We start from the raw sequence: 19,053 nt of genomic DNA, 5'->3' as shown, positions 1-19,053 counted from the left end.
TCTTTCTCAACATTCAAGACCTAGCTCAGACTTCAGCAACCCTTCTGATCCCCACCAAGCAAAGCCAAACATTTACTCTTGTGTTGTTCCTCTGAACAATGTATTATATTGTAATTATTCTTATGTGTGTTTTCTGTCTAGGACCATTCATTTTTTGCCTAGCACAGTATCTTATACATACTAGGTAATTAATACGTACTTTAAAATTAATTTGAGGTATTTTAAATATGCAAGAAAAAATCAGTATTTCTAAGATGAAGAATAAATACTTATCTTTAGACATGGTTCAAGTCCTGGTTTCATTACCTATTAGCTGTTTGACACAGCTAGTAAGTTACTTACCCTGAGTACCAGTGTCTGCATCTGTAAAGTGGCGATTTTAATATAGACTCCATAGAGTTACTATGACAATTAAGTGAGATAACATAGGAAGGCAACCTCACTCAATGTTTCTGTTTCTCTCTTCTCATTTACATTTTCTGTATGTCTGGGTTACTTGGGCTTGGACTTGGACTTGGACTTGCATTACCACCTACAACACAATTCAAGGTTTTAGTATCTGAGTATTTATTCTCTTTATCATTAAAAGAACTAAAATTGTGTCTGATTAATCAAATGGAAAACTGTATTTCTATATTCTCACACTTCTTAACTATGATTATTCTTCCAAGGTATAAGTTGATCAGATATTATGAAGTTTTTTCTTTAAAAGTCCAATCTGTGAAACTCTTTAACCTTAAGAAGTGACTTGATTATTAATAAAACTGAAGCATTCAAATAAATATCATTTTGACACTGATTTTCATCACAGAATGAATTTGAAGTAATGCTTTCTACAAGTTCATGGCACGCAGTTACGGATTGTTATCATTAAATGTAGTCACACAGTTTTTTAGAGTGCTTTTCAAACTGCAAAGTGCACCCCAATACTAGGACATGCAATCAATTTAGCTGCCCAAGACTCACAATTTTTTAATGAAACAGGATAGAACAGAGCATTGGAAAGTGTGCAAGTAAGCATTTCATGCAAATCTTGTTTCTACTTCATACATACACACACACACACACACACACACACACATTGTATGTAGGTTTGTGTATATAGGATTATAGTGCAAAATATATTTCTTTTTATGGATGAAAGAAAAAAAAATTTAATGTGAAAGCCACTGCTTTACTAATCAGCTAAAAGACTAATGTCCTTTTAAGAAAAAAGAATAAACATATTCATAGATGGCCATATCAGATGAACTTCTAAACAGCTCCTTAAATGTCTAACTCCAACATTTGTTCTAAAATACAAATCAGATCATATCATCCTATGTGCTATTCCTTTGCCTGAAATGCCTTTTCTCCTTTTCTTGGATAGACGCAGAGGCATCAAAATATTAAGCAGTAGAAAATGCTCAACAAACAGTACCTATAGCATTACTGTATAAATAAATGGGGAAATGGACACATAGAGACCCTGACTTAGTAAGTAGCTTCAATATTTGAAAATATTTTAAAATAGCTAAACGACTTCACTTTCACATAAATTATAAAATTCTCCTCCAAAGTAATAGGAAAAAAAGAACAGCATCAGAATGTATATAACAGCACTATTCATAATAGTCAAATGTTGAAAACAACCTCAATATATAATAAAAGTAAAAGCGACAAATAACTTGCAGTATATTCGGATACTAGAGTACCATAAAGCCATGAGAATGAATGAAATACATACAATTATATGGATGAAATCTCCCAAACATTATGTTGAACAAAATAATACAGACCCAGTAGAATACATACTATGTGATACCATTTGTATAAAGCCTAAGTGTAAATAGGCAAAAATAATCTTTGATGCTAGATAAAAGTCAGGATAAAAGTTACCCTTTGCGGTAGGAGGTAGTCCTCCCTGGAAGTAAGCATGAGGAAGAGATCCTAGAAGGCTGGTAATGTTCTGCTTCTTGCTCTTGGTAATGGTTTCCAGATTAAGTTCACCATCTGGCACTTCAATGAGCTATATATTTTCAATTTGTGCACTTTTCACTACACATGTTATGTTTTAATAAAATCTTTCCTTGGCAATAAGTAATTTGCTACTTTTACATTTTTTTCTAAATTCATTTTTCTGTATTAGCAATCTGTCATTCACAATTTTTCCTTATTTATCCCTTTCTTGAGCCAAAAGGAATTTAAGGTTGTTTTAAAGTATATGACAGATGCAGGCAATTTTAGATTATTCAGATTGAAGAATATCTGTGCTGGACTTGGAAACACACCTACGTGCAGTAACTTCCTTCTCCATTTCAAAACTCTGTATCAACCATTTTGACCAGTCAAGCACCAATAAGAAGCATATAGCTTACATAAAAGCAGCTTTGTCCTTATCATCCTCAATCTTCAGAAAAAGAAAGAACAAGTGGAATTTTTAAAGTAAAATTAAATTAATATATTCTCAAGGACCCTTCAATTTCCACTGTCATTAATTAGACTTCCAAACAATAAAAACAACCCTTTTGGGGATCCAGCAGCTCTCCCTTAAGAGTTACTAATACGCTGCCCATGCATTTAGAAATTTCCCCTCCAATCTTAGACTTATTTCTATTGCAAGTTAACATAATTAAGTACAACAAAGGAATCATGTGATATACTTAGTGTTAATCATCAACAAGTATAAGCAGTCTTTCCAAAACTCTCCATAACCAGAAACCTTGAGATTTAGTCTTCTGGACGAGCTAGGAAAGAAAAATTGCCCCAGAGTCTTAATAGAAAAGACTGTAATGAGTCATGTTAACAATTAACACTTCAGTGAAAGCCTCAAAATGTTGATCCCTAAATTCATTATTTTGCAACTAAAAAAGACACAAACAATTTTGCCTGGACTGTTGGAAAACTACATCAGGAAACTAAATAGGAGAGTGTCATGCAGAGTGGCAGGCGGGGTCTCAGCTCCCACTCCCCACATAAGAATGCAGGACATGGTGAGGCCAAACAGGAACACCCACGGAGCCATAGATAGGAGAGCCATACCATTATAGTCTCACTGGCAGCTAGCTGGGTTGGAGACACAGGAAGCAGGAGCCACACTAACCACTACCTGCCGCCCACTTCTCTCAGACAACCAACCTCACTTGTTAGCTGCAATCCACCGTGCTAACCGCAATCCGCTCTTGCCAGCTCAGCCACCATCGTCTTGCTAGCCACCATTTTCTGCTAGCGTAGCCACAGCAGTTACATTAGTGGCCAGTGGCTCACTGGTTACAGCTGACGGCCAACTAGCCACAGCTGATGGCCATCCAATCACAGTTGATGGCCATTTACTACCTGAGCCAGCACCTTTCCACGTGAGGCTGAGAGCCTGGAAACTGCTTTTTGGGGCTCTGTCCCCACAGAGAATCTTAAGAATTCTCCAAATTATCTTTGGAAGGAAACAGCTAACCAATGACTCTTAGATCATGAAGATGACAAACCAAAGTAGACAGCTTCCACCCAAGAACAGAAGATTTCTGCTATCTCTGTTCCTTTTTTAAATTATGTTGTTTACTATCCATCTTATTTTTTATTGTACGTTAGCATCTCTGAAGGTCACCTAAAGGTTTCTCAGCATGCTTCCATATATTTTCAGTTATCGTATCTTTAATCTACTATAGTATTTCACTTTCACCTAAGAAAATGCAAAAGTCTTCGTGTAATCCCTCTGACAAAATTTAACAGGTGTTCCCTGAAACACCACCTATAAATTTCCTTCCTTCCAAACCACACTTCTATATTTGGATTTTCTTCTAATCTTCAGTCTTATAAAAATTAGTCATTACTGCAGTTCAGTAGAAACAATAGCAACAAGAGTAGGGACTGATATTGAGAGTTATCTTTGCTATAGTAGCATTCTTTTGGCAAATCTTTATCTTTCAGCATCCTGAAATTTCCATCTCATTGCAATAAATGAGAATTAAATGTAAAATAACTATAATAGATATTATGTTGCTCTCTCTTCATGAGCACCTGGAGAAACTTTCTAGATGTCCTTGAAGTCAGTTAAGAGCCTTGTGACAAGTTTTGGGCAATGAGCTGTGAGCAAAAGTGGTCCATGTCACTTCCTGTTTTACATGGTTAAGAATAAGTATGAGATGTCCATTCTCTCTCTTCCTCTGATGCAGCAACCCTGGTAGCTATGTGTCCCAGCAGACTTACCAACAAGATGGAAGCAGTCTGGATCCTGAGTTACCCCTTTAAAGAGAAGCATTCTATATCCTATAAATAAGTCTCAGTTTTTTAGTGGACCTGTGCCCCTGGGCCGTGACCTTCACAAATACTTCTCTGCTTTTCTCCCTTTTGGTGAGACAGGAAGGTTAGAGCGGACTGCAGTTGGGTATTTCCCTTCTCTCATGTTGGTTAGGCTCTACTGAATTAGTTTTCCTTGAGAACGAAAAGCTCTGGGAGTATTTCTAAATGGTTACTTTTCCCTTGTCTCTGCTGGAAGTATGAGAGAATTTTCTCCTGATCTTCACCTTGAGAACCTGGTGGGGTTCCTGAAAGTAAACTCACAAAACTGGGGAGGTCCCCTAAGTCTGGGCCCCCAGGAATTAACTTTTAAGTTAGTCCACACTCAGCCTTCAGTTGTTTGTAAAGTATAGTTTAAGTTTTCCTACCAGATCCTAGCCCCAGTGGTTTCTGCTCCCAGCAAGCTATAATACTCTTTATTCACCTCTATCTCCAGTTGTCGGGCATTGATAAGCCCTGTGATCTCAATTTTCTGATGTATCTAAGAAAATTAAAGAAGAAAAGTTGTTGGTAATTAGTTTGTTCAGATTTTTTTCTTGTTGTGAGAATGAGAATGACAACTCCCAAACTCTTTACATGTCAAAGACAAAACTTTAAGTCTCCACAATATTGCTAATTGCTTATCAACATGTCTTTTCCCCACTTGAATGTGAAATATTTGAGAGCAGGAACCACAGTCCTTTTATCTCTGGATTCTTAGTACCCTGCACAGTAACAGAATTCTTTGGGGCTCAATCACAGACCTTCTTATCTGCTGTTCATCACACACACTCTCTCTCTCTCTCTAGGTTATCTTATCTATTCTTCTAGACAATTCCAAAGTTGTATGTCCAGCCAATCCATCTCTCTCTTTTAAAGCTGACTAATTTACAGGCATCTTAAACTTAAAAAGTTTAAAACTTGGGGCGGCTGGATGGCTCAATTGGTTAGAGCGCGATCTCTGAACACAGGGTTGCCAGTTCAATTCCCACATGGACCAGTGAGCTGCACCCTCCACAACTAGATGAAGACAACGAGCTGCCGCTGAGCTTCTGGCGGGGTGGCCGGGCGGCTCAGTTGGTTGGAGCACGAGCTCTCAACAACAAGGATGCCAATTCAATTCCCACATGGGATGGTGGGCTGCGCCCCCTGCAACTAAAGATTGAAAAAAGCAACTGGACTTGGAGCTGAGCTGCGCCTTCCACAACTAGATTGAAGGACAACAACTTGGAGCTGATGGGGCCTGGAGAAACACACTGTCCCCCAACATTTCCCAATAAAATTTATTTAAAAAATAAAGTTTAAAACTTAAGTTTTAGTTTCCACTCTTAACCTGTTCATCCTTTCCCCTTCTTGACCATAGTTAATGCCATCACCACCCAATTAGTTCTTCCAATCAGAAATCTTGCAGCCATCTTTGGTTCTTTTCTCTTCCTTACTAACTCCCTCCAAATCTACTCCACTAACAAATCATGTCATTCCAACCTCTAATATAATCCCAATCTACTTCTCCCCATCTTCACTGTAATTAACCTGGTCCATGTCATCATGATTTCAAGCAGAGTCCTTCACAAAAGCCGCCTCATTGCTCTCTCCACTTCTATTCTCACTCACTCATAGAGCAGCCAGATTGATCTTTGTACATAAATTAAATCACATTGCTCCCATGTTTAAAACTTTTCAATATCTTCCCTTTATATTGATACTCAGCCCTAAAATCTGTATCATTATCTATAAAAACACTACCTTATCTGAATCCTACCTCTGGAGCCTCATTTCCTGACACATTCCCTCTTGACCACTATATTACTTTACAGCACACTGGGCTTCTTTGTATCTCTCAAATCCTTAGCTACCTAAAAACTTTCATATATGATGTTCCTTATGCTTAAAAAAACACTCTTCCCCTTAGCATTTTTTCCTATTAAAAGACCTCATAATCAAAGAAGATTACTATATTAAATGGTCATCTAATTGCAGTGATTCAAATTTTAAATTTTTCAAGTATTTAAAAGTATATTATCATATCACAACATGAGTAAAACTGTTATATGAAAATTCAAACAAACTAATCCAATTGATTAGTTTAATTTGTATTTAAAAACTCTTACTTACCTTTGATATTATGCTAGATGTTGGGGATACAACATTAAAATAACAGTTGCATCACAAAGCATTTACCATTCTTTTCCTAGTATGCCCATCCTTAATTATCCAGGAACATGTCTGAAAATTTACATATAATTTATATTGCCTTTATGGACAACTTTCCCTCATTTTGATGCTGATGTAAAGAAATAGTGAAGTAAAGATGATAAAATTATTTAATTTGTATATTAAGCAATTTTTTGCAAGGGTTGAATGAGCTGACAACTGAAACAAAAAGCTCAATTTTCTATGCCTCAAAGTTTAAAGAAAGTCCAAGTTGAATACACTGTTCTACTTATACCTACAATTTCATGTGAATTACCCAAATTTCATTAAAATGAAATTACTGGTCAGGAAATATTAGATTTTTAATACTGATAGAACATTTACTTAGTTATTCTACTATGAAAATGTTTATACAGAATACAAAAAAATTAAGTCCTACCTCTTAACATTTAATAAATTAAAATAAATACGTGAAATTTTGCTCTCAGAAATGATTTTAGGGATGAATAAATATAAAGTAAGCAGATAAGAAGCTATTCCACTCAAATGGTAATCAAAGAGAGAAACAAATGAGATGACGCAGAAAGAAGTCGTAGACTCTGATCAAAGAGAACATGAATTGAAAGAGAAGATTCAGAAGTAATCCTGGTCTGTGGATCAGAAATATAAAGGAAATATCCTAGAAAATTATATACCAGAAATCTTCAGCGTAAAAATGAAGATGAAGAAGGTAACTATTGAGAGAACCTATTAATTCTGAATTTTTAAATCTGCACAAATCACAGAACCACAAGAATGAATGAGTTGTCCAAGAAACTTTAATGGAAACAATACCTACTAACCAAGAATTAATTTTTAAAACATCTGAAAGTACTAGTCTTTTCTCCTACCATCTTCCTATCCAAAAATCAAAGCAATTTGAATTATATTTATATTGAAGGAAAGCTATTTCTTTTCAAATTTGCCTTGATCTTTGTTTATGCCAATCAGTTGTTACTTTGTTTGAATAATTAGATATCACTTTTTAAAGTTACTGACAAAATATCTATTTATTTAATGCCCATCTTAATCTACTATATAATAAGACTTAATCTTGATTATTCTCTAAAAGTCACAAGCAAGATACATAACTGAAGTCACTTAAAATTGAGGCAAAGTTGCATCTAATTATATTTTGTTATTGATTTTACTATTTTATTATGTTTCAGTGCCTTAGAGAAAAATCAGCAAAACAATGACATTGTGTGCCATTTAATACAATTTTTGCTAATTAGAAAGAGTATTAAATTTATTCCTATTCATTGTGACACAGTATTATTATATCATAAAATGATAAAACATGTAAAATCAATTATAAAGAAATATTTATTGCATTCCGATTATAGATGAGCCACTCTGTTAGATGCCAAAGATCAAAGACAGCAACAGTTCCAATTCTAGAACCACATATCAACTATTAGGAGTGGTATATCACAACATATTTTACTTCAGTTGAAACTGAAACACTGACAAAATTAAAAATAAAATGCATGCAAAGTAACAATAAAATGGTTGAGGAGATTATCCTCATCTATAACAACAACACAAGAAGACATTTATCTTCTAGTTTGCATTTAAAGGCAAAAGTGAATGTTTTCTATATATTTCATCGTAGGGCTTCTAAGTAGCCATTCTCATTCTCTCTTAGAGGTCATGTCATTTCTCAGTCTGTCCATTCCTACAAACAAACCATCTTCTCCAACTGACATAAACTCCTTTACGAAAGCACAGAGGTTGTATAAAATGGAAGTTATCATGGGGAGACTAGAATTTAAATACATATGCAGTCTTTCTCACATTTTCAGAGTTACCTCCACTTAACAACCTAAATAATATTGCTTGCATGAAGTTAAAAAGATACAAGTGTGAACAACTTTTTAACGAATGTTTTTTAATCTGCTAACAACTAAAATAGATAGAATGGACTTTTTTTTAATGTTTCAGGTCATGTGAAAATAAATTCTTCATTTCCCAAATTATGGTTCATAATCTAATGAAATGTTCAGTGAAAACAAGATTCAGTAGTCAAATAAGTTTAGCAAACATGGCATGTTCTAACATTTTGTAGCACATTTAGGCTGTCAGAAGTATTACAATAAAAAAAACCTGCTTAATCTTTCTTAAAACAACTTTTCTGAAACTATTCGACCAAAGATTGAATTTGGGAATTGAAACCTCATAATGTCTTCTGGAACTATTTCTGAGGGAAAAAAATACTCTTTGGAATAAATTATATTATTGGAGAAAGATATTTTAATGGATTAATACAGTTCACGTTATTTATAGTAAACTGGGGGCTGGGGGGAATTACCTCTTTGTTGTTACTACCCTATAAATTATCCTTTTCTTTTTCGATTTCCATGGGCTAATTAAAGGTATAAGTATAAAGCTCATAACCTAACAATATTCATTTCTGAGGAATAATATTCAAGGGCAGTATTTTAATACATACTCTTCAGTATGTTATACTATCAGAGATAATATTTAGTCTATACAGATCAGCTTACTTACGTCTGGGGCTCCTTTTCATTTTGTTGTTTTTGCTGGGGCTGAAGAACGTTATTTACCAGTTCAGTGATCCCACTAAAGGGAAACCACCTGTTTAAATAAGCAAATAATGTGACTGAATAACCAAATGAATAACAATGTAGGTCAAATGTTTTCTTATTCATAATAAAAATACACAGGCACAAAAGCTACAGCCAATGGAAATGTGAGCTCCAATTAACCACCCAGGCAGTCAGAATGTAGGGAAATTAAGTTTGAACACTTAACCAGTCCACAAGCAGGCAGCAAAAAACTACATCCAGTCAGTATGTGGATGACATAAGAAACTGCAGGCACCTCTCTAATAAGCCAGAAAGTCAGAAAGCAGAAGACACACTAGCTGCAGCCTATCCAGTATTAGTGGAAGCTAATACCATCCAAGGTGCAGAAAGCAGAATATGGCGAAGGTACAGAAGTCAAGCCTACTGCACTCAATATATTTACTTACTGTGTCGGCTGTGGTTTGTGTTCTTCTTTGACCCTAAAAAGATAAGTTTGCACAACTGAGTGCACTGTACTATGAAAAACTTTCTATCTACAGATTTGTGGTCATATAAAAAGGACAAATGAGGTTTGTTACATAGAAAAGCTTAGTGCTTTGATAAATATTGTAATTATACATTTTAATTAGTTTGACACACAAAAGAGAAGTTGAATCATTTGTACTTAATGGAGGACCGATATTAAAACTCTACTACTGTTTTAACGATTTCGTGATTTAGTCTTCAAGTTTTCTGCATATTTTTGTTGCTATTGATATTGACACTTTTAAAATAATTATTGTAAGGTACCATATTAAATACCATATCTAATTTGATTTACTGAAGATGGATTTCCTCTGTATGTTTTAAATTTATTCATTAATATAAATTGAAGTAAAAGCATAGAATTTTAAATAAAATATAAGGTTTCAAAAATGTATATGATGGTATTTACTGCTTAAAAAGCAGATAAAGGAATTGGAAAAAGGGGGTTATGTATCCAATCTACCTAAAAATAGCTACTGAAATAACTATGTATATTAAATTTAAAATATTCCTAAGCTAAAGTAAATTATTCATATAACAGTCTAAATATGTATTTAAACTATAATCAACACAGTACTTCACTGAAATAACACTGGATATTTAAAAAGTACAGAAAGATCATACACAAGGTAGCAATGACTCTGAAATTTGGCTTCCTACACTTTGCCTAGGACTGCTCCTGAGAGGTAAACAAACCTATGAATCAATAATGACTTGATTAGCTTTCAGTTTCCCAAAATAAGACTAAGAATTGGTAATAAAAACCGGTCACCAAAATCTAGGACTTTCATTAGGAAATTATATTAACACAGTAAATTAAATTCCCTTTAAATCAAATTGATTTTCATTTCCAGTGTATTCTTATTTATAATGATTTAAGCAATAATTTAAAAGATACACCATTATCCCAATAAATAAATATAACTGGTAATTATATACATATAAAAAAAAAAATTCTGTGTTCTCTGCACAAACCAAAAAGTATAGCAGTTTTAGCCTGGAGCTAAAGCCACATCATTTAGTATATAAATAATAATATAATGGATTAGTTATAAAAGATTTTATTTAACACCAAATATATTAACAAACAAACACAAGCAAACTATAGTGACATTGGATTCTATCTAAAACACTTACCATTGTATTTCTTTAATAAGACAAAAATCTCTTAACATTTTGGAACAAAAGAAGTCGAATATAGATAATGACAAAGAAAGATTACTACACCAGCTCATCAAAATGGAGAACAATTCAAGATTACCCTTCACCAAATAATGTGTTAAAAACAACAAATATTGAAATAAATATGTAAAGGAGGAGATATTGAAATCCTGAGCGATATGCTGAAAGGAATCATGTTATTCTTAATTGGTGACAAACACTATTACAGTAAATAAATTGATATTAACCTACAAATCAGTTTCCAATTTCAAATCTTTACTTGAAAAAATTAATAGACATAAAAATTCTAATTACCAATTCAGGAACTATTTCTGGGCTTTGTAAAATATTTATATATGAAATATACAAATATTTGTATCAGCTTCCCAGTTAAAATACCGGGTGCCAAAAAATAGAATACAAGTGGACACTTTAGTCAATGTTGCTCAAGCAGTAGTTCTCCGTAATCAGAAGTGTCTGAGAAATCAGAAGTGTCTCAGATGCTGACGGTAACCACTTTGATCACCTCTTGTAACTGCAGAAGTCAAACGTGACTTGTATTCATCTTTTATCGGTATATATCGAGTATTACAATTTTAATACCGTTTTCCTTTCTTAAAATGTATATACATTTTTTGGCACCCTCTGTATGTATCATAATATGGTAGTATAAATATTTATCCTGTCTTTAATACAATCATGAGTATAAAATTATTCTCCTTTTTTCAATATTTTAGATAAAAATCAAACCTCAAAGTATCTGACCATAATTAAAATTCATGTTGAGATAATAATTTAAGAACTGGTAATATGAAAAATAATTACATAATATACTTCTTTGACATTACTGACAACAAACTCCTATATTCCTGCATTCCAAAAAGTGTATGAGGGATACCCAGCTTCAGTCTGATACATAAAGAGCTTGGAAATTATTACTTCAGTCCTTACAGGAAAAAAAGCTGAACAAACTGAAAATCAACAACTCTTTTTAAAGCCATAAAGAATTTAGGTCACCGAGCAAACTGCTGCCCTAAAAACTAGAGAAAAAGACAAGCGGATACAGAGTATCACATATCACATTTTAACAAGAGTATGCACCCAGCAAGAGAAGTCCATACTTGGAGCCAGTATCTGTAGGAACACTCTGTACTATAATTAACCAATTGCTGTACCTCCAGTGTAAAGCAGATCGAGAGTTTAAAATTCCAAGAGGTCTTAGTCTTAGGCATTTCCATAAATTTTACCTCCAGGAGCCCTACCAGTTGCTCACTGAAAAGATCAGACAAAAATCTCCTGCATCCAGCAAAAGGAGAGGAAAGTAACCCTTTTTAAACACTCCCAGAACTCTATACTCTGAACAATGCCAGCATCAAGGGAAAATATTTTACCAGAGCTTAACCAACTGGAGTTTTACAAAAACCAAACAACATTGAGGAAGGTAAATACCAAATTACAGTCCCCTCTAGCCTTTGCTGTGGGAGAAGGAAAATATCAAACTACAGCTCCCTCTAACCTTCTTCATGGGCAGAAGGAATGTACCCAACTCAGGCTCACTAAAAAACTGAGACCTAATTATAGGACTGTCCAATGCTTCTCCTGCATCAACACCTTACAAACAAATCATTAGTATTCCTGAATAATAACAGGATTACAACTAAAAGAACTGAAAGATTTAGACACTATTTAGTAAGGAGTCTCTAGGGAAACACAAAACAGAAAGAAGACAAAGATAAAGACAATAGAAGAGAATATTCTGAAAAGTTGACTGAGTAGAAAGCAACAGAAATCAGTCTCCCCACTTAGACAACAACGCCTGAATCTGTCTAATATAACTATTTTGGCAATCTGCTGTCTATTGAAAGTTTTCAACTTCAGAAGGCTTGCATTGTACATTGCTATTAATTTCGGTCAATTTGAGCTTTTAGCATGCTGACAGCTACCTATCCCCTCATCTCCCAGCCCCATGGTGGATAGTTGTACAACTGTTCCTGGAGCAACCTGAACACGTGCAGGTTCCAGGGTAGGTAAAAAGGACCCTGTCCTCCAACAGAAAACAACAAAACCAAATGAAGGTGAAGAATATGATTTCCCAAGTTACCACATGATTAGATTCAAATGTCCAGTTTTCAATGAAAAGAAAAATTACAATGCATACAGATAAATAGGAAAGTAAGGTCAATTCAAAGGAAAAAATGATCAACAAAAACTATCCCTAAAAAATCCTGATGGCAGATCTACTAGACAAAGACTAAATCAATGATTTTAAACATGTTCAAAGAAGTAAAGTAACATGTGGAGAAAATGAAAAAGAAAAATGTATGAACAAAATGGAAATATCAATAAAGAGACAGAAAACCTAAAAATAAACCAAAAAAGGAATGCTGAAGATGAAAGTATAGTAACTGACATAAAAAAATTCACTAGAGAGATACAGAGTCAGATTTTAGGACGGAGAAGAAATCTTGAAGATGAAACAATGTAAATTACTGAATCAGAGGAACAAGGAAAACAAAAAGATTGAAGAAAAGTGAACAGAGCTGAAGGGACCTGTGGGACACCATTAAGTAGACCAATATAGGGTTGATGTGGAAAATCCAGAAAAAGAGACAGGGAAAGAGGAGGCAAAGGAAATATTTGAAAAAATAATGGCTGGGATTGGAGATCCAAGATGGCAGAGTAGATAAACACTGTGCTTGCCTCCTCCCATGACCACATTGAAATGACAACTAAATTATAGAACAATCAACCTGGAGAACCATCTGAAGTCTAGCTAAATAGAAGTTTTATAATAAAGATATAAAGAAGCCACACAGAGACTGGTAGGAGGACAGAGATGCAAAAAGGGCTGGCCCCACACCTGCATGTGCTGGTTGTGAATTGGGAGGGATCTCAGCTGTGGAGATCCCCAACAGAGCAATAGAGGAACCCAGCCCCACTCGGAGCTCTCCAGCCCAGAGTACGGGTACCAGAAGAGGAGCTCCTACATCTGGCTGTGAAAAACAGTGGGGATTCTGACTGTCTGGGTCGGATGGAAGGCTGTGGGAAATCCAGACATCTTCTTAAATCCAGACACACACTCACGCGCTCACAGGCACTCATCCTGGGCTCCACTGGAAGAACAATGATGAGGGAGGAGTCAGAGACATACACAGGGAGACGGAGCTGTGTGGCTTCAGGACAAGAACTGGAGGAACAGTCACCATTTTCCCTGTGTAGAATCCTCCTCCCTTGCAGCCAGCAGGCGGTTGCATCATTCCTGTATTCAGCCACGCCTCCAACACGGCCAAATCTGAATCTGTATTGGCCTGGTGAACTCCACTAGGCCCACATTGGTGACTCCCTGGGACACCGCCCCACCCAACTCACACAATACAGAAGGCACTTTCTCAGTGAGCACTGAGCCCTGACAACATCGCACTATTTCTTGGACAACTCTCAGTGATCCATGGGCCCCAGGTCGGTGATGACTGCCCTTAGTGTGCTTTGAGACTTTTGCTGAGTAGCTCCAGGCTCAGCACTGACACCAAACCAAAACATACATTAACCTGGTGAACACCACTCATCTCACCCTGGTGACTCCCTGACATCCTGCCTCACCCAACTCGTGTACTGCAGGAGGCTCACTCAGTGGCTGAGCCTTCCCTGGGAGCTGGCAGGTGGCAACAGGAGCTTTCCCAGACAAGGATGCAGCAGCCATCCTTGATTCACAGCATGACCTCTCACATGCACCTCCAGGTCCAGTACAGGAAGTGATCAACCATGGATTGCTTTCTAGTTCCTATCAGGTAGTCCCTGGATGGTCACAGGCAGTGACTGACATAGGCCTGCACCAGAGCCCCTCCCAAGAGGCCCCAGAATCAATATACCTGTAGGTCAGCTTCAGACCACAGCAGAGCACCACCCAATTAGCCCCACAAGTGGCAAACCCAAAGGGCAGTCACAATAGGCACCCTGGGGCTAATCCTACTCTGTGGGGTAAGCTCCCTGCACAGGAGCCTGTAAGCAGTGGACATGTCCAAACTCACAGCCAGTCAGCCTGAGAATCAATCCCACTGACTGACTTGCCAATAGCAATCGAGGCTCAACTATAAAAAGAAGACACACACAACCCACACAAGAGACACTCCTGGAGCACTCAGCACAAGTGACCAGGGAGACTGTGCCACTGTGCCCCACAGGGCACCTACTACATAGGGCCACTGACCAAGACTGGTAAATGCAGCAGATCTACCTAGTACATAGAAACAGAGAGACAGCCAAATTGAGGAAACAAAGAAATATGTGCCAAATGAAAAACAGGAGAAAACTCCAGAAAAAGAACTAAACAAAATAGAGAAAAGCAACCTATCAGATAGAGAGTTCAACATAATGGTTATAAGAATGCTCAAAGAACTTAGCGAAAACTTCAACAAAGAGAAAGCAAGAAAAAGGGCATAAAACTATTAAAAAAAGAACCAGTCAGAAGTAAAGAAATATACTAACTGAAATAAAGAATACACTTGAAAAAATCACCAAAAGACTAGATGAAGTAGAGGATCAAATCAGCGATTTGGAAAATAAGGTAGCAGAAAACACTCAAACAGAATAGCAAAAAGAAAAAAGAATCCAAAAAACAAAAAAATGAGAATAGTTTAAGGGGCCTCTGGGACGACATCAAGCAGAACAGCATTCATATCATAGGGATACCAGAAGGAGAAGAGAGAGAGAGCAAGGAATTGAAAACCTATTTGAAGAAATAATGATGGAAAATTTTCCTAACCAGACAAAGGAAATAGATGTAGAAACCCAGAAAGCATAGAGTCCCAAATAAGATGAACCCAAAGAGGCCTACACCAAGACACATCATAATTAAAATGCCAAAAATCAAAAACAGAGAGAATCTTAAATGCAGCAAGAAAAAAAGCAGTTAGTTACCTACAAGGGAGCTCCCATAAGACTGTCAGTTAATTTCTCAACAGAAACTTTGCAGGCCTGAAGGGATTGGCAAGAAATATTCAAAGTGATGAAAAGAGTAAGGACCTACAACCAAGATTACTCCACCCAGCAAAACTATCATTTAAAATTGAAGGACAGATAAAGAGCTTCCCAGACAAGAAAAAAACTAAAGGAGTTTATCACCACCAAACAAGTATTACAAGAAACGTTAAAGGAACTCCTTTAAGAAGAATAAAAAGATCCAAAATATGAAAAATAAAATGGCAATAACTACATATCTATTAACAATTACTTTAAACAGAAATGGTTAAATCCTCCAATCAAAAGAAATAGGGTGGCTCAATGCATAAGAAAACAAAACCCTTACAAGAGACTCACTTTAGATTGAAAGACACATAGACTGGAAGTAAAGGGATGGAAAGTAAATGGAAACAAACAAACAAAAAAACCTGGGGTATCAATATTTATACCAAACAAAATACTCTTTAAAACAAAGGTTATAACAAGAGACATAGAAGGATCCAGTAATATGGAAGCAACCTGGGTGTCCATCAATGGAGGAATGGATACAAAAGAGGTGATACACATACACAATGAAATATTACTCAGCCATAAAAAAGAATGAAATTTTGTCAACTGTAATAACATGGATGGACCCAGAGTGGAGTAAGTCAGACTCAAAAAGACAAATGTCATATGATTTCACTTATATGTGGAATCTAGAGAACAAGATACATGAAAAATCAAAACAGAAACAAGTTCATAGATACAGAAAGCATTTTAATGTTTGCCGGATTGGGGGGTGGGTCTTGGGAAGATGGGTGAAGGGTGAAGGGAATCAAGAGGTACAAATTGGTAGTTATAAAAGAATCATGGGGATATAGAGTATAGCATGAGGAATATACTAATATTGTAATAACTGAATATGATGTCAGATGGGTGCTGGATTTATTGGTGTGATCACTTCGTAATCATTGTGTTTAATGTCTAATCACTGTTTTTAACACCTGAAACTAATATAATATTGTATGCCAATTATAAGTGAAAAAATATTTTTAAAAACGAAAGAATGTAAAGGGATGGAGAAGATATATTAACACTAATATTATAAAAATAAAGCTGGAGTATCTACATTAATTTCAGAAAAAGTTAACTTCAGAGCAAGGAAAATTACCATTGATAAAGATGGGCATTCCATAATGATAAAGGAGAGAATTCTCCAAGAACACATAATAATCCTTACTGTGTATACGTCTAACAGCGGAATGTCAAAATCCAAGAGGCAAAAATTGACAGACCGGCCACAAAAAAATAGACAAATCTACTGTTACAGAATAAGATTTCACACTTCAATCAGTAATTGACAGCTCCAGCAGGCAGAAAATCAGTAAGGAGATAGCTGAACTAAATAGCATCATCAATAAAATGGATCTAATTGACATTCTATAACATTTCATCTAATAATACAGAATACACATTATTCTCCAGCTGATATGGAATGTTCACCAATATAGACCACATCCTGGGCCATAACACACTCTTTAACAAATTTAAAAGAATACAAATCATACAGAGTATGCTGTGTTCCGATGAAATTGAACTAGAAATCAGTAACAGAACTGCTGGAGACTATAAAATAGTGTGAAGCTATGCATATTTACATATTATACATAGAAATGATAGATGATGGCTACATCGATTGATAAATCAATAAATAGATGATAAACAGATGATGAGAGAGTGAGAGAAAGAGAGAGAGAGAGAAGTGTTGTCTACACAGGATAATATACATATTTCCTCATTTTGTCCACTAAAAGGGCCTAAAAAGTGACACCCCAGTGCAATGAGCACACCTAGCACCAGACCTTGGCTTCTAAATACCACTTTCCAATCAAAGTAATCAAGACTACTGGCAGAAATGGCTGATTTTTGGTAAGAAAATGCCAGAAAGCAAGGAATTACTCAAAAATGAAAGGGAAAAAAAGGAAGGAACATATCAAAAAGACACAGAAACCAACCTGAAAGAACTCCAAATGGCCAAAGCTAGAGCAATTTGAGGACAAAATAATTAATAGTATTGATTATAAACCTTCCCCCAATACATAAATATCCATGAATCCATATTAACAAACATAAATGGGCAGATGAAAGGGCATATCTTCCTAACAGAAAAATTACAAACAACAAATATGAAAGGTATGAGGGAAATAGAAAATCACCATTAGAACATCACAGTAATAACTGCTGCAGATAATACCATGGTCGAAACTTAAAGAAAGAGGATATTTGCATAGCTTCAAAGTATCTTGCCCAAAATATTTATTAATCACTGTGGTTTTAATATATGTCCACAAATTCTTTGATATTCCTCTATGAAATGTGGTGGAGCTTAATTCCTCTCCCGTTAAATGGGGACTGGAATTAGTAATTCACTTCTAACCAACAGAGGATGGAAAGAGAAAAAATAATAACTTGTAAAGTTGGAAGAACCTGACAGACCTGGTTGTGGGGACAGAGCCCCAAAAAACAGTTTCCAGGCTCTCGGCCTCACATAGAAAGGTGCTGGCTCAGGTAGTAAATGGCCGTCGACTGTGATCAAATGGCCATCAGCTGTGGCTAGTTGGCCGTCAGCTGTAACCAGTGAGCCATTAGCCATGAATATAACTGCCGTGGCTAGACTAGCAGAAAAAGGGGGAGCTAGCAAGAAGATGGTGGCTGAGTCTGCAAACAGCACAGTGAGGTTTGAGAATTGTGTTGCTCCTGGTTCCTGTGTCTCCAACCCAGCCGCCAGCGAGAATATAGTGGTATGACACCCCTGCCTAAGGCCCGCAATGCGATATACGCATTTACAGCAGTGGACACTGCTACGGGATTGATGTTTGCTTGGCCGTGTCCAGCTGCGGATCAGCGGCATACAGTGGTCGCTCTTACACGGCTGTGCGCCCGCTATGGGCACCCCCAAGTCATTGAAAGTGACAGGGGTACCCATTTTACGGGGCAAGAAGTGCAGCGCTGGGCTGCCAGGATGGACGTGCAATGGTTGTTTCATGCTCCGTCTAACCCACAAGCAGCTGGCATGATTGAACGCTATTAACGACCTTTTGAAGCAAGCAGGGTCTCCTGCACGACAAATGGCGCAGCGAGCAGGGTACGGTGTCGGCCAAAGCTCCCCAAAGGACGGTGGAGCAGTTTGTGCCTATGAACACTCAGTTGCAGGAAGACCAGGAGGAGCAGCTGCCTGAGAGCTGGACCCCCGGGGAGGGGTGGGAAGACGTGGACGGTTCCCCAACTAGCAGAGCCTGGAGAAAGCGAAGGTTCTTGCGGCCCTGTGAGCTGGGAAGTGCTGGCTGAGGCAGCCCGGATGCAGGACTTGTAGTCCCAGGAGGAATGGCTTGCTGAGTCCTCCATGGGAGCTGAGGGTGAGGTCAAGGTCATC

The 19,053-nt window shown here is 36.7% G+C and overlaps 1 protein-coding gene across 43 annotated transcripts in view; it reads right to left on the bottom strand.

Annotated features, from left to right (window-relative positions):
- RIMS2 (regulating synaptic membrane exocytosis 2) overlaps positions 1-19,053 on the bottom strand; it is a 605,364-nt gene that overhangs the window by 476,647 nt on the left and 109,664 nt on the right. For 28 of the 43 annotated variants that reach the window (XM_033125943.1, XM_033125918.1, XM_033125937.1 and 25 more), the window contains exons 2-3: positions 9,440-9,472; positions 8,956-9,042 (exon numbers count right to left, since the gene is read on the bottom strand). The exons of 14 other annotated variants lie outside the window; for them this stretch is intronic. In XM_033125943.1, the coding sequence (XP_032981834.1) occupies positions 8,956-9,042; positions 9,440-9,472 (120 nt within the window). The remainder of the gene's footprint in view (positions 1-8,955; positions 9,043-9,439; positions 9,473-19,053) is intronic. One more of the 43 variants, XM_033125908.1, reaches the window with a different exon arrangement.

Source organism: Rhinolophus ferrumequinum, chromosome 14 (assembly GCF_004115265.2).
Source record: "Rhinolophus ferrumequinum isolate MPI-CBG mRhiFer1 chromosome 14, mRhiFer1_v1.p, whole genome shotgun sequence".
NCBI lineage: Eukaryota > Metazoa > Chordata > Mammalia > Chiroptera > Rhinolophidae > Rhinolophus > Rhinolophus ferrumequinum.
This window is presented reverse-complemented; position numbering and strand designations above follow the sequence as displayed.